General features: G+C 46.6%; 2 protein-coding genes across 2 annotated transcripts in view; one reads left to right on the top strand and one right to left on the bottom strand.

Moving 5' to 3' along the window:
* The window catches only part of TNNI3K (TNNI3 interacting kinase), a 2,902,528-nt gene that overhangs the window by 2,529,455 nt on the left and 357,055 nt on the right, over window positions 1-16,018 (top strand). The gene's annotated exons all lie outside the window — the stretch shown is intronic.
* Window positions 1-16,018, bottom strand: part of LRRC53 (leucine rich repeat containing 53) — a 102,124-nt gene that overhangs the window by 13,705 nt on the left and 72,401 nt on the right. Inside the window, exon 6 of the mRNA XM_085600216.1 lies at window positions 8,152-8,673. Within this exon, the coding sequence (XP_085456342.1) occupies window positions 8,152-8,673 (522 nt within the window). The remainder of the gene's footprint in view (window positions 1-8,151; window positions 8,674-16,018) is intronic.

The raw sequence follows: 16,018 nt of genomic DNA, 5'->3' as shown, positions 1-16,018 counted from the left end.
ACCGCTTTCATTGAGGCTCCTTTCCCTGCGTCCATCTCATCCCTGCTGGGTTCTACGGTCCACGAGGGTCAGGTGGGTGCGGGGACGGGCGCTCCTGTCGTCTCTGCGGAATCGCTGCACAAGCAGAGGTAAGTCTTGTGGAGCATACTGACAGAATACGAAGCCCACGTTTACCATTCTGCCCGGACGACATGGGCGACCCAGAGGTCACCTTGCAAGACATTGCCTCCATGCTAACCGCAATACAGGCAGAAAACCTCAGCTTACGTCACGACATGACTACCCTACAGGGCCAGATGTCATCGGGGGTCACCAACCCTTGGGGGTCCGCCCCGAGCCACCGGAGCATACAGGAAGGGATATTACGACAGCCAACATTTACGTTTGGGGGGTCCTCTGCCGCCAGCAACCCGACTCCTGCGGTCCAAGTTATCGCTCCTCATCCCGTACAACTGGCACCACCAGAACGGTTCTATGGCGACAGTACCAAGTATGGCATCTTTATCCATCAATGCCACTTGCATTTTATGGCCAGGAACACTGCCTTTCCTGATGATGCATCCAAAGTTGCCTACATCCTGTCGTACATGGGCGGAGACGCCGCTCAGTCGTCAATAGCCTTGGTTGAACACGACGACCCCATGCTGCACCACCTGCCGACCTTTAAGGAAGCTATGCGACGTATGTTCGCGCGGCACACCTTTGTGCAAGCCGCTGATAACGCGTTGCTCAGCCTCAAGCAAGGCAACCAGGACCTCCTGCACTACATCACCACTTTCAGTAGGCTAGTGATTGAGTCCCAGTGGCCCGAGGACAAGAAGGTGTCAGTCTTTTATCGAGGATTGCGAGACGAACTAAAAGATCTCATTTCGCAGTTCCCTGACCCACCCGAGGAAATCGGTCCCTTCATCGATCTGGTGGTGAAGATGAACTTTCGGTTGCAAGAACGAAAGTCAGATAAAGGAGGAAGCAGTGACAGTCGTCTCCTATCTATGGGGGAGAAGGAGACCCGGAAGACCCAGGAAGGACCCGGTCCCCAGAGCGACGCACCTGAACCTATGCAAATCGGAGGCATAAGAGGTCCTTTGTCAAGTCAGGAAAGGGAACGGCGGAGGAAACAGAATCAATGTCTGTACTGTGGGAAAAGCGGACACTTCGTCAGGGAATGTCCGGTGAAGCCCACGAAGTCCCGGAGCGGGAGGCCGTTCGCGTTGCCCATCACCAAAACGGAGAAGACGGGAAACGAGACAACCCAGTAGATAAGGGGATCCGTCCTCTGGGTTTTTCGTATTGCAATGCCGCGATCCCTGCTGTAGTCGACGGTACTCACCATATAGGAATGGATGTTTCCTTGCAAAACCAGGAGGGCAGAACCTGGCAAGTGACGGCGATGTTGGACTCCGGTGCTACAGGCTGTTTCATAGACACCGCATTCTCACGTGCCTTGGGTATAGCCACAGTGTCAAAGGCCCAACCCGAGACGGTCAAGGCGGTGGATGGAACAGACCTAACTTCCGGCCCTATTCGGCACCACACCGAGAACATGACTATGTCCTTTATCAATCACCACGCCGAAGTCATCAGCTTTGACGTCATTGATGCTCCTCAATTCAAGGTGATATTGGGGTTGCCGTGGTTGGTGAAGCACAATCCTCGCGTTGATTGGGTATCCAGAAGCATCCACTTGGACTCAGAGCATTGTTGTGATTCCTGTTATACCCAAGACCACCTCCTCGGGACTCGCTCCATACAAGCAAGATCGCTGCCCGTGCAGGGAATGGGGTTGGTTTCCCAAGCAGCCGTGCCCAAAGAATACCTGGACCTCGCCGACGTGTTCGACAAAAAAGGAGCCAACACCTTGCCGCCGCATCGCTCGTTCGATTGCCGGATAGACCTGATTCCCGGTTCCACGTTGCCCTGCAGCAGGATTTATTCTCTCACGGAGAAAGAAAACGCCCACCTACGCTCCTACTTGGACGAGTATTTGGTCAACGGCTTTATCCGTCATTCCAGGTCTCCGGTTTCCTCTCCTCTATTTTTCGTGGCCAAGAAGGAGGGCGATCTGCGAACGTGCATTGACTTTCGAGCGATGAACAACATCACCGTCAAAAACCGTTACCCGCTGCCCTTGATAACCAATCTCCTGGAACAGGTAAAAGACGCCTCGGTGTATACTAAACTCGACCTGCGGGGGGCGTACCATCTAGTCAGAGTCCGAAAAGGCGACGAATGGAAGACCGCTTTCCGAACCAAATTCGGGTTATTCGAATACCAGGTCATGCCTTTCGGACTCTGTAACGCTCCAGCAGCGTTCCAGTACTTTATCGACGAGGTGTTACGGGAGTTCATAGACGTCTTTTGCATCGTCTACATAGACGATATCTTGATCTATTCGCAGACCATCACAGAGCACGTGCAGCACGTGCGTTCCGTCCTTCAGCGGCTGGGTAGACATCGCCTGTATGTAAAGCTGGAAAAGAGCGTCTTTCACGTCACCACGGTCGAGTTCCTGGGGCATGTCATCACTCCAGCGGGCATACAAATGGACAACAAGAAAGTGGAAGCCATCCTGTCCTGGCCCCCCCCGGAGTCCGTGAAAGGGGTACAACGGTTCCTGGGGTTTTCCAATTACTACCGCCGATTCATCACTGGCTTCTCCGAGATGGTAGCCCCGATTACCCGGTTGTTGCGTAAGGGAGTGCGCTTCAATTGGGATCAAAAGGCGGACGACGCCTTCCAAGAACTGAAGAGACGTTTTACCGTAGCCCCGGTTCTGATGCACCCCGACACCAAGCAGCCCTTCGTCGTGGAGGCGGATGCCTCTAAAGATGCCATCGGGGGCGTGCTGTCTCAACGGAGCACCCGCACTGGACTACTGCATCCGGTGGCATTCTATTCCAAGAAACTACAACCTGCGGAACGTAACTACTCGGTGTCGGACAGAGAGCTCCTTGCCATCAAGACCGCTTTCGAGGAATGGCGCCACTTCCTGAAAGACGCCAAACACACTGTAACCATCTATACGGATCACAGGAACCTTCAGTTTCTCCGGTCAGCACGCGCTCTCACCGCCCGACAACTCCGATGGACCCTTTTCTTCAATGACTACGATTTCGTGATCACGTTTCGGCCAGGAAGGGAAAATGCCAAGGCTGATGCCCTCTCGCGGATGGAAGAAGCTGACAACGAAGCTGAGAACACCGAGCCTGTTCCTATCCTTGCCGAGAAACACTTCCAGGGTGTGGTGACGTCTTCGGGCTTCTTAACTCAAGTACGGAAGGACACGGAGCAAGTCAACCTGGAGGGACTGGCGGAGGGACGCACAGACGTGTCATACACGGACGGATTGCTGTTTCATGGAGACCGGCTGTATCTACCTGGGGTGCCCAGTCGGCAGGAAGCGGTCCGCCTATGTCACGACCACGTTTTGTCCAGCCATCCCGGTTTCCATAAGACACTGGAGCTCTTGCAGAGACAATTCTGGTGGCCGACCATGGTGGCCGACACAGGACTTCATGTGAGGAGCTGTACCATCTGTCTCCTGAGTAAGAACGCTTCCGTGTCTCCGGTGGGCCTTCTGCGTCCCATTCCGATACCACCGTATCCATGGCACACCATCTCCATGGACTTCGTGGTGGAACTCCCTACCACCAAGACGGGGCACACCACGATTCTCACCATCGTCGACCATCTCTCCAAAATGGCGCATTTCGTGCCTTTGCTGAAGGTGCCCACAGCTGTGACCCTGGCCGGAATCTTTGTGCAAGAAGTAATCCGCCTTCATGGCATTCCATCGGTGGTCATAACAGACCGGGGATCGCAATTCGTGTCCCACTTCTGGAGAGAGGTGTGCAGAATCCTCAAGATGGACGTACGCTTGTCCACAGCGTACCACCCACAAACGGACGGTCAAGCGGAAAGAACTAACCACACCATGGAGCAGTACCTCCGTTGCCTGCTGCTTATGGTTGACAAAGACTGGTCCGAGGTCCTATGGATGGCTGAGTACGCCTACAACAACAGTAAGCATTCCGCCATCGGAATGTCTCCCTTCTTTTGCCTCCAAGGCCATCACCCCCGCACCTCTGCCTGGGAAATACCCCGGGACTGCTTCTTGCCGTCAGTTCATTCCTATCATGCTGCCTTACGTACTATCTGGCAGCAAGCTCGCTTTGAGTTGGCCAAGGCAAAGGACACCTACAAGGCGCATGCTGACGCCCATAGACAGAAGGAGCCCGAATACCGCGTGGGTGACCGAGTGTGGTTGTCTATCAGACATCTCAACGTGCATGGCCCCAAGAAACTGTTACCCCGTTATGTGGGTCCCTTTGTCATTGAGAAGGTGGTGAATCCGGTGGCCATGAAACTAACGCTCCCTCCGCACATGAGGATCCACCCCGTTTTCCATGTTTCTCTTCTGCAAGCGGTCCGCCCGGATGGCGGGGTTCCTTCTCCTCCGTCTCCTGTGGTGGTGGAGGACCACGTGGAGTACGAAGTCCGGGCCATCCTGGGTTCTCGTCGTACCAAGGGGAAGTTGTTCTACCTGGTCGATTGGAAGGGGTACGGCCCGGATGAGCGGTCTTGGGAGCCTTTGTCCCATGTTCGCCATGCTCCTGTTCTGGTCCGTGCCTTTCATCTCAGTCACCCCTGCAGCCCTCGCCCTGCTGTCCCTTTTTGAGCCCCGGGGGGGGGGACTTGTTTTTGGGGGGGGTTCTGTCATGTTACGGCGCTTGCCGTCCCCCTCCACGAAGACGCACACACAGAGACGACCCGAAATACTCACTTCCGGGCGGAAGTCGAGTACCGGTCTAGTCATCCACAGGAGCACTAGGGTCAAGGAAGCGCTTCCGGGGGAAACGCTTATACGCCGCGTTTCCCGCCGGCTCGGCGCTTCGTATTCATTGGAGTTCCGAGCAGCGAGGAGCGAGAGTGACCGTCCTGAAGCCGAACGGAAAAGAACGCCGTCCCTATCCCGTGGAACCTGTTTCTACCTTCGTCCACGCTTCGGAACCAGTCCTGGCTTCTCAGGTTTTTCCTAACCCTTGCCCCCTAGCCTTCTCGGGCTGTTGAAGGTTTCTCCTGTTCTTGTGCCTGTGGGGAGTGGAGCCTACCATTGCTGATTTTGCCTTTTATGATTTTGCACAGTTTATTTGCCTCAACGCGCATAGCGCCATTGCAGATTTCCATTGCTGATTTTGCCTCGATGATTTTGCCTTTTGTTATTTTGCACAGTTTATTTGCCTCAACGCGCATAGCGCCATTGCAGATTTCCATTGCTGATTTTGCCTCGATGATTTTGCCACAGTCTGTTTTTGCCTAAACGCGCTTAGCGCTATTTCGGTTCTCCATTGCTGATTTTGCCTTTGATGATTTTACCCATTAGTATGTGCTAATACTATAGAGGAGTTACTTTCTCGCTGTGGCGCCTTGCTGTTTGTTTTCTCTACTCGGAAGCAGGGGTTAAACATTGATTGCCGCTTCCAGGGTTGTTACAGGAAACTAGCTTGATTTCCACTGACCACGGTGTGAGAGCACCGACATTTGCTTACTGCATAGCCTGTCCTTGGCCTTTCACCTACGCTACGGCCGTGTAGCGACCGGCGTTCCCGCAGTAGGGTGAGTTCCTTGAGTCTGGGACAGGACATAGCTCTGTGTGTGCTTCCATTGTGGTTGTGGGTTCTTCACTGACCATAGTCTTCCTCTATCACAGGTCATTCCGAGATACCCTGCACCCCTACCCACCGCTTTCATTGAGGCTCCTTTCCCTGCGTCCATCTCATCCCTGCTGGGTTCTACGGTCCACGAGGGTCAGGTGGGTGCGGGGACGGGCGCTCCTGTCGTCTCTGCGGAATCGCTGCACAAGCAGAGGTAAGTCTTGTGGAGCATACTGACACAACACGACAAACCTCTGCCAAGGAGAATAACCAAAGGAGGCTGTAGGAGTGGACTGCCCCCCGCCAGTGTGCTGTGTTGCTGGGTTGGCCTACAGTGGTGTCTTCAGTGCCAAGGCGAGGAGAAGGAACTTTTGTGTGTACTTCATCATCTTGCAGAATATTTCTCCAAGTGTTTGAACTTGTGCTTGCCTCCTGCTGAAGTCTCAGGGACAACAGACTTCAATACCAGCTCCCCTCTGAATTTCCTTTCTGGGAATTCTATCTGCAGAAGCCTTCATGTCACTGGGAGCTGGAAGCGCGATGCAACGAGAAGAAGCGTGTCGCCGCCGCAGCTGTAGTCGCCGCATCGCCGGAGAAGCGTGCCACCGCCGCATCTCCCAGAAGCGTGTCTTCATTGCAGCTGTCTGCTGTCGCATCACTGGAGAAGCGTGTCGCAGGGCCTGTCGCGGCTCCAAAGTACAGAGTCGCCGCAAGGCTGCCAGGGCGTGCCCGCATCGTCTCAACATCGTCGCATCAAGGGCGTCATCTTATCGCACCGGATTGTCACATCACATCGAGGCGCCATCATGCCTCATCGCAACTGGGCTGCAGCACGAGAATCTACGCATCACCTCCTCTCCGGTAAGGATCAAGACGCATCCCCTACCCTGCGCAAGCATTGAGGCGCGATGCATCGTCTCCCCCGAAGCAAGGAACCGATGCATCTCGAACGCTGCGAGCCTTTTGTTTATTTTGCGTTACGCATCCAGGTACTTTTGTGAGAACTGTGTCGCGTTTACCATCAACCTGAACTAAGTTAATTCTACCATCTTTAAGTCAATTTTGAGTACAGTATTGTGGATTTTTGTCGTTTGTGGTCTTGTGTTAAGTCTATATAAAAAATACTTATTTTTATAAAACCTGTGTGGTGTCCATCTGTAGTGTTTTCACTGTATTACTGTATGTGTACACAAATGCTTAACACACTGCCTCTGAGATAAGCCTGTCTGCTCGTGCCAAGCTACCAAGAGGGTGAGCAGGGTTTATCCAGTAGTGTAATCCCCTTCCCCTGACTTAGAAGCAAGGGTCCCTATTTAGTCAAAGGTACCTACCTCTGCCAACTAGAGACCCTCAGTTCTAACAATTGTCTATGGGAAATCTCATTTTACAGCTCACCCTTTATGATGATCAAACTTCAGAGCATCAACTCCTTCTCTGGGCTCTACTACTTTCCCCTTTGGTTACGGCGTGCATACCTGAATTTCCATCCCTATGTGGGCCCGTGATTGAGCTTCCTTTGGAGGCATGACATCTTACTAAATTGCTGCACCACGTCCTCTCTATTCATTAGGATATTCCTGATGTTCGCATATCATATTTGTACTAATGAAGCCCTGGTAACCTTTTAAGGGACGAAACATCGGTGACATGTAACAAGCAAACCAGCAAAGAAACCTTTATCTATTGTACTTAAACCATACGTACTTGTTTGTTAGCAACAAGACATCCTCTTTGTAAATTTATTTGGTTGTTAATTGTTTCATTTTGTGTTGAGCTCCACCATAGAGTCAGACTGCACAACTGACATATTTATTTGTGTGATTTCGGTATGTCACTGGTCTTGAATTGACAACTGAGGATGTTACATTGCTCTATTTATTTTAGTGCGGTTTCACTGATTGTCACACAAGCATTGATTGTATTTGGTCATTTAACCTCCGAACATATAATTGAGTGTGAATGATAACTATTATAACAACTGTTGCATATTAATTATCCCCATGGTGTGAGGACCATTATTTGCATTTTACTGTCCCTCACCACTGGAGTTTGCCTGGCAGTGACAGACAGTAAAAAATCCTGATTGGGTGGGTGGACATACAGCCATTTCTCTGACAGCCCTTGCTTCGTCAGACTGTCAGAGAAGTTTGGCTATGGCGGTGTCGGAGTAATTACCACTGTAGCCAACTGAAGGTCTGTCCGCATATAAATTAGGTGGGCGGATCATTATGTTGGTGGTATGTATTGCGAAAGAGTATACATACCGGCAACAAATACATCAGGCTATTGGTTTTTAACTATGGTGATAGATAGATAGATAGACAGACAGACAGACAGACAGACAGACAGACAGACAGACAGACAGATAGATAGATAGATAGATAGATAGATAGATAGATAGATAGATAGATAGATTAAACATTATTATTGTCTATGTTTCCTAATGCGGGTTTTCTACAAGTTGTAGCGTTAACTTCTTGTTTTGTATAAATCTTACCTATGCCGGGGTTTGACATTGATAACTCCTTACTTTCCACATCTTCCCAGCCGGCTGCACTTCTGAAGTCTTTGCGCTGTGAAACAACGTGTTGCAAATGCTGTGAAAGAAGTTCCGCTCCAGGAGCTGAAAGGGCATCTCCATAAGGCCCTCTCGGATACGGCTGCACCATCCCGCAGCTCAGGCATACGAAGCATCCATGCTTCAGATGTTGTTCCTTCTTCTTCCGAGAATTTCTGAGTGCCACATTTAAGACCTCGGATTTGTATTCTGGCTGCAAGGCTGCCCTTTGACTATTTCTTTTCACAGGTGGAAAGTCATTTCTTGGCCCCTCGAAGGACATGACCTTGGTTTCGTTTTCTTGCGTAATGTGGCAGTCATGGTATCTATTGCAGGGGTGATTTGTTTGCTCGGGAGCCCGCTCGAATTCATTTACACATTCGCAGCACCAGTGCTCTGTTTTACCCAACAAGAGCTTACCGTTGAAAATACCTATCACTAGAAATGTCAGGCCAACAGCTCCTGAAATCAAATAAAGGAAGAAAAAAAAAGAAATCAACGAGACAATCACAACACATACATACAGATCAGTGTTATAATAAACTTCATTTACTAATTTGTACTTAAAGGAAAGGTGATTAAGTTAGACGCAGACCACTGTGTTATACGGTTGAACCACGAATGTCTGAGTCTTTTGTTTAAAGTTCCTTTGGTCCATGTGTCTGCAAACCCTGGTCTTCAGTTTTGTAATTTCGGGTGCTTTGCAAAATTTCCATTTTCTTTTGGGGTCCCGGGACCCTGGCCTTCGCCTGTACTGTCTACACCAGTGATTCTTACGCTGTGGTCCGGTGACCCCTAGGGATCCATAATGCCTACACGTAGGGCCCGTGATAGCTTAGAAATTAAATAACATTTGCAGATTAATAAAATGCACATAAATAAAGAGGCAAAATATACAATTTTAACTTTTAAATCCTTCTGTAAATCTGAAATGATTTGAAATTGTAGGCTAAAAATTAAGTTAGTACCTCATATTGATTCATGGGAGCAGTGCAAGAGCACCAAACTGAATACAGTATACATGATGGGCAGCTTCAATTGAATTGAGAAAATCTCAAACCTTTCCATTAAAATTTGGATTTTCTTTTGTTACGTGTATTTGTGAGTTAAATATGTTATTTCATATTTATTTGTATTTTTTGATGAATGCTTGTTTCTGTATTTTTTCTGTATTGCTTTGCGGTTTAAATGATCGAAAATGCTAAACCTGGGGTCCCTGGCTACCAGTAATAGCTCAGTGAGGGCCCATGGATACCAATAATGATTCCGGTGGGGTGGGGGGGAGGGTGGGGTGAAGGGGCGTGTCTAGTAGTGATTGAGTGGGGGGTCCAAAGAAGTCAAAAGGTTGTGAGTCACTGGTCTATATGATTCCCTTATCTTCTGCTGTCTGTAAGTGTATGAGACTCTTGTTAGTTTCCAATGTTTACAAATTCTTTTCAGGCTCATCTTCCTGCTTGTGTTTCGCCATCCTGTATGGCTTCTCACTTTGCACACCCAAAAATTTTGAAATCAGAAATGTTATATATCTTGGCTTCTTATTGCTTCTATTACCGTTCTGATAAAAATGAGATTCCATGTAAAAGGAGAAGATAACCATAATCTTTTTTTATTACCAACAATCAGTCACAACTGTCAAAGATCTGATAGGGGTGAGGAACATTCCAGAGGTGAGAGTTAGAGCAGAGGGGTAGGAGAGAATGAAGATACCATCGGCCTGATTCACAAAGGTAACTTACATTTTTGAGTAATGTACACTTTTGAGTAAGTTTATTACTTTGTGGCTATTTGCATAATTCGAGTGTAAATTTACTACACATGTCTTCACCAAATTGAAGAGATTAGGGACTATTCACAAACTACCAGGACTATTAAAAAAAGTAACATACACTTTTGAGTAATTTACTCTTATACTTTCGAGTAACTTTACAATTAGATTTTGTGAATAGCCAAAAGTGGTAAAGTTGCTCTAAAGTGACTTTTACTTTTTCCTCTTCCGCTTATCGCTATTTCAAGATGTTACTTTGCTTTATTGATTATTTCTGTTATCAACTTAGTTAATAAGTAAGTCAGACAAGACTACAAGGAACTGTCCTATGGAGAAACTCCAGTCTACACACATTAGCAACTGTCCACCATCTGACTTGCGTTATTTGTTATTTTCTTTTTGTGAACCCAGTGATTGGCTACAAACACAGGGATAGTGGCATTCAAGGAAACAGCAGCCAACTATCTATGTGCTTGCTTGCCCAAATGTGCAACCTTTTTTTTAAGGAAGTGCAGGTTCCTAAAAAGGAATCACGTAGAAAAAGTTTTCCAATTTGTGAAAACATTGGTGGGAGCAGATACCGGCCCATTGGACCATTGCCTTCTCTCGCAAGTCTGTCAACATCATTGACAAAAGGGAAGGAATCTAATGGGGAACACCTTCCCTCTTGCAAATCACTTATTGCCCTTACTATAAGACCAGTACTCATCAATGATTGTGACCATAATTGAGGTCACAAACCAGTATTATATTCTTCTACAATTCTGAAATCAGATGGGCTTGTTCCATTCACACCCCTCCTATTCAGAAAGGATCTCCGAATATTTTTTACCTCTTAAAAGGGGCTTGTACATTTTGAAAAGCCCTTATGCAGTCTCAAACCCATTGATTTTGTGGATCACAGGTTTCGAGACCGGGAAAAAGGCTTTGTACATCTGTCCCGTACAAAAGAGGAACTAACAGCAAGCAAAGTGAGAAAATTGGGGATACATGTTGTCGCAATCTGGACTTTGGTACAATAGATTAGGAAGAGACCTAAAATAGACCTGTCTACTACACAAGAACATAAACTCAAGAAAGGTAGTCCTCCTAAAGTATCAAAGAGCGATCAACCACTGATTATCAATAAAAACATCCAGAAACTGTTTACAAGACACAAGGTAATCTAGAAGAGATAAAGAGATGATACTCAATGGAAAGGAACTCCAGGGAAGATAGAAGCGAGATTTAACAATCAAATTGAACTCTTATGAACTTGCTCTCATCTCCACTCAGACCAAAAGCAAATACAAGCAACGAGGAAAGTAGGAAATCTTCAACCCTTTAATCGTTGAGTCAAAATGGGAAACTGATTTTAAACCTGCCCCAGAGGGATGTGCACAACTGACTCTTTTACACTGGTCCTGATTCACAATGGTAAAGTTACACTCTTGTGTAAGTTTACAATTGTTTCTGAATTCACAAACTCAAATGTGGAGGGGCGAAGAACTCCTCACATAAAAAGTTTTGAAATGCCTATCTTTTTATGCCCTGACTGGGGAGTATCTACAGTCATAAACTTACTACTAAATCGAACTTTGTGAATTCTAAAACAAAATAAACAAACAAACGTACACAAAAATGTACCTTTATGAATCAGGCCCACAGTGTAGAAAACATACCCACCCTCATTCATTTACAACCTAAGATGACTTGCATGACCTAAACAAACATAGACAGTTTGACTTAGAGCTCTATCCCTAACACTGTGGTCAGGAAGCTTGTGCAGCATGTCTCCCTGGGGCACTGAGGGCAAGAGATGGATTATTCCATTCCGCCTGGAACCACTTGATCAACAGTAGCAGGAGCAGACATGCATCCTTTGTTTTCCTTGGTCCCTTATAAGCTGTTCTAGTGGAAGCCATGTCCTTCACTGGGATAACATTACCTGTTTGTGTCAGCCAGATGTGGATAGCAGTGAATTTAAGCAGAAGCTAGGTTAAAGAGGGAGGGACAGGCATCTGAGATTATGCCAGTTCAGTGAAGACACTGTTGCCTTTGACTGGAGTTTAAAATACTTTAGTTACCCTAAATCATCCCTGCCAGAATGAGAAAGAGCTCTGTTCAGCATTAGTGTCACTGGATTCAAGCTAGCCTGGCTGATGACGGCTGATTAGCCAGAAACCGGTACCAGGATGCTTGTTTCCGGTCCAGGGAAGACATGGCTTGGCCGTTCGGGCTGGTTTGTTCCCATGAGGCACAGGGTCAGACTGATTTGCATATGGCCATGTCTGAACTGGGGTGGCAGAGTGAGCTAAAGAATGATGATGGATTAAACCCAGATCAGTTGACTGGGGGTGAGTGCTTGCATTGTTCAACACTCCTTCCTTCTTTCCCTTTGGTTTTGCTTCAGCATTAATAATATTCAGGACCCGGTGATATTTAAGAAACATTTGAAAACACATCTATTCACCTAAACAGATACCTTTCCCCTTTTGCTGGCATCGCTCCGGGACACTTGTGAGTATCCATGCGCACTATAAATTAAAATAACATAACATAACATTAGTGTTGTGTAAGAGACCTATGCAGCCCCGAACAAAATCAAGAGGATCGCGGTCAAAATCTCATGGAAGCCTGTATCAATGAATTTTATCTGGGGTCTGCGAATATTGTAGGGCAGTTGACAACGATACCACAACCTACATTCAAAAACATCTCCACGCTTGATTACATCCTTTGCTGAGAAAATGTGAAGAGTATAAGGTATTGCACACTCCCGGAAGTGATCACCACCCAATCTCTGTTCTCGTAAATACTAGCAGCATGATGCATGAGGAACATCTAATTGCAGGCAAAATGCTCATTTTACATAACGAATCGCCTTCAATTAAATGTATTAAATGGGGCCCCATAAGCAGGGAAAAGTATTAAAAAAATTGAAGCAGAATATATGTACATCTGGTCCACAGAGCAGCTGGTCTGAAATCATGGCTTCGTTATTTAATGCCTTGGCCACAGGAAGGCAGCCTACTCATCATAGCAAATACCCTGCACAGGGGCAATTCAACTTCACTGACAACAAAACCTAAATTGAGAGCAAAAAGAGATGCTGCCTGGCAGAGTCATAGCATAGGAGGGAAAAGTCCACTCGGACGGAAATACTATTGAAGACAGCAAGAAAAATGCATTAAAAAATTGCTTGGCAGCTGAAACAAACTTGCATAAAGGAAAAATTGAGAAATATTAAAACAGGGCTGTGTGATCGCCCCAACCCTGTTCAACTTATACACTGCGGACCTGAGAGAGGCACTTTTAAAAACTAACATCTTTCCTCCAAAACTGGGCCACCCCAGACTACCAATAATGCAGTATGCGGACGATCTTGTTTTATTGGACCAAACAAGAATAGGAATGAAAAGGGCATTAGAGACGTTACACAATTACAATATGGAAAACAAATTTATAGCTAATGCATCAAAGACAAAAGTGTTGATCTTCGTCCACAAGTTAAAAAAACTATCATTGGAATGGCAGCTGGGCCCTCTAAGGATAGCCACGACTAACAAGTACACCTACTTGGGAGTACACTTTGCTGATTCTGGTAGACCAGTACTGCAGCTTAAAGCACTGGAGGCAAAAGCAGCCAAGCAAACATACGGCTTGTGCAAATTACACCACAAGCTTGTAAGCCACTCAACGGAGGGGATCCAACGAGTAATGCAAGCTAAGCTAATGTCTGCACTCAGCTATGGTCACCTTGCCTTCCCTGGTTTGCTGACCAAAAAATTGGAGGGCCTATATGTAATGCCTTATAGAAAGGTTTTCAAGCTCCCAAATACGGCTAGGCGTTCACTGATCCGACTAGAGTTTAACATCACAGCAATGGACATTAAATGCAAAAAAGATATAGTCAAATTTCAATACAATGTGATTAATGCATGTGCGGGTACAATCAGGTCAGCGCTACAGGTGGCTTTTACAGACAAAAACAGTCGCTGGGCGAGGTACTTCTTGACGGCCTAAAAAACTTTGGGACTACCAGTTTATCTTTTTACAGACATACCATTTACAAAGCTTAGTTTAAAGAACCTGCTAAAAAAGTGTGGCAAGAATATCTCGAGGCAACAAGATCTTGAACGGATTAGACCTCTTCAGGGTGCAGAAGGTCTTATAAACTCATATGAAATTACTGCCTGCCAGCCCTACCTAAAAGCAGGACTCGGAAGGCAAGCTCTACGCAAAGTCATGATGGTGAGGCTTTTAACTTTGCCAATACAAGACTATAGAGCTCACTGGAAAAACTGGTCATTAAGTGGGACTGGATGTTCTTTATGCCAATACCACACAGAATTCGCGGAACATGTCATTTGCTGCTGCCCAGCTCTGCTGTCCCCAAGGCGCTTGTACTTAAGAACCATGTTCATCCAACATGCCGTAAGAACATGCAAGGAGGCCTTAAGGCACATTTACACCACCATAGTCCCGAATGAAGTTGGCACGAATTGGGAAGTTTTATGCGGCTGCTGGGATGTCTTTACAATCGGCCCAAGAATTGACAGTTAAATAAATTATGATTCACGGATCATCAGTACTCGCTTATGCTCAGCAGCGCACTTTTAATACTATTATTGTCTACACTTACTTTTACTAGCAACAGGACAATCAATAGACTGAGCCCCCCGTGGTGACGTTGCTTTGTATACCCCCTGCATGTCAAATCCTTCATGGGTTTTAGCTTTTAATGTACCGTTTTTTGCACAAAGTTATTCATGTACTGGTATATTATAGCATCTCTGCATTTTAACCCCCCTTTTAGATTTTAACTATTTTATCTTTATCTTTTTTTCTGCACTCAATTGTCTCGCTTTTGTAAAGGATTTTAAGTAATCATACAATAAAGTTCATTCATTCATTCATTCAATAGTGTTGGGCTCTCCTTTGTATCAGCCAAATGCATTGAAGGTGGCCATGTTGTTCATGTTGTCCACGTAAACAATAAAAGGCTAAAGTGCTATACCTTCTTGACCACAGCGGTTATGTCGTCCTGCTGCCCTTCTGTATACCATTTTTATTACTCACACCCAAGATGTTCCTTCTATATTACACATAATAACTACATAAATAAATAGCTGCAGCATTTGGGAGGTCTAAAGAGAACTGATTCCACTGAATATTGGTACCCAAACACATCCCAACTATTGATCTTGTGAGCACAGGGAAACATAAACTGTTCCTATTCCCAATGTCCTGTCATGAAGCTACTTGAAATATTGTTTCTTTATAAGGAACGAATCTTATATAAATCTCTCCTTTGTTGGTTTATTAAGCTACCAGCCACCTCATGATCCATAGCATTGAAAAGCAAACTGTCAGTTTCAACTGTTACCTGTGTACCATGTTAATATTTTCCCTCTGGTACTGTTGGAAAATGTTCCAAGCCCAGCCCCTCTCTCTGTGGAATAGCCTACTCAAGCTCCATAATATAATATAAAAGGGAAAAAATAAGTTAAAATCAAATGTACCTCTTGTGCCTATGGAGAAACAAATTCACCATATTTACTTTAGATCAATCAATCAATCAGAATTTTTAGAGCACACTACTTACCCGTAAGGGACTCAAGGCACTGGGGGAGGGGGTTCAGGCAGCTCCGAGGTCATCTGAAGAGCCAGGTCTTGAGGTATTTTCTGAAAACTTGCAGTGTAGGGCTTTGTCATATGCTGAGGGGGAGTTTGTTCCAGGTCTTGGCCGCGATGTAGGAGAAGGATCTGCCCCCATTCTGACTCTGTGGAAGCAAGGGATTTTGGCCAGGGCTACGTCGGCGGAACGGAGTTTTCTCTTGGGGACGTGCAAGGAGATTCTTTTGTTGAGGTATTGGGGTCCAGTGTTGTAGAGGGTTTTGAAGGCGTGTGTGAGCAGCTTGAAGGTCACTCTACTTTCGACAGGGAGCCAGTGGACGTCTCGGAGATGCTGGGTAATGTGGTCGTGTCGTGGGATGCTGGGAACGAGTCTGGCTGTGGCGTTCTGGATGGTCCTAAGTTTGTGAAGGAGAGATTTGTTGA

This window comes from Triturus cristatus, chromosome 4_2 (genome assembly GCF_964204655.1).
Source record: "Triturus cristatus chromosome 4_2, aTriCri1.1, whole genome shotgun sequence".
Classification (NCBI taxonomy): Eukaryota; Metazoa; Chordata; class Amphibia; order Caudata; family Salamandridae; genus Triturus; species Triturus cristatus.
This window is presented reverse-complemented; position numbering and strand designations above follow the sequence as displayed.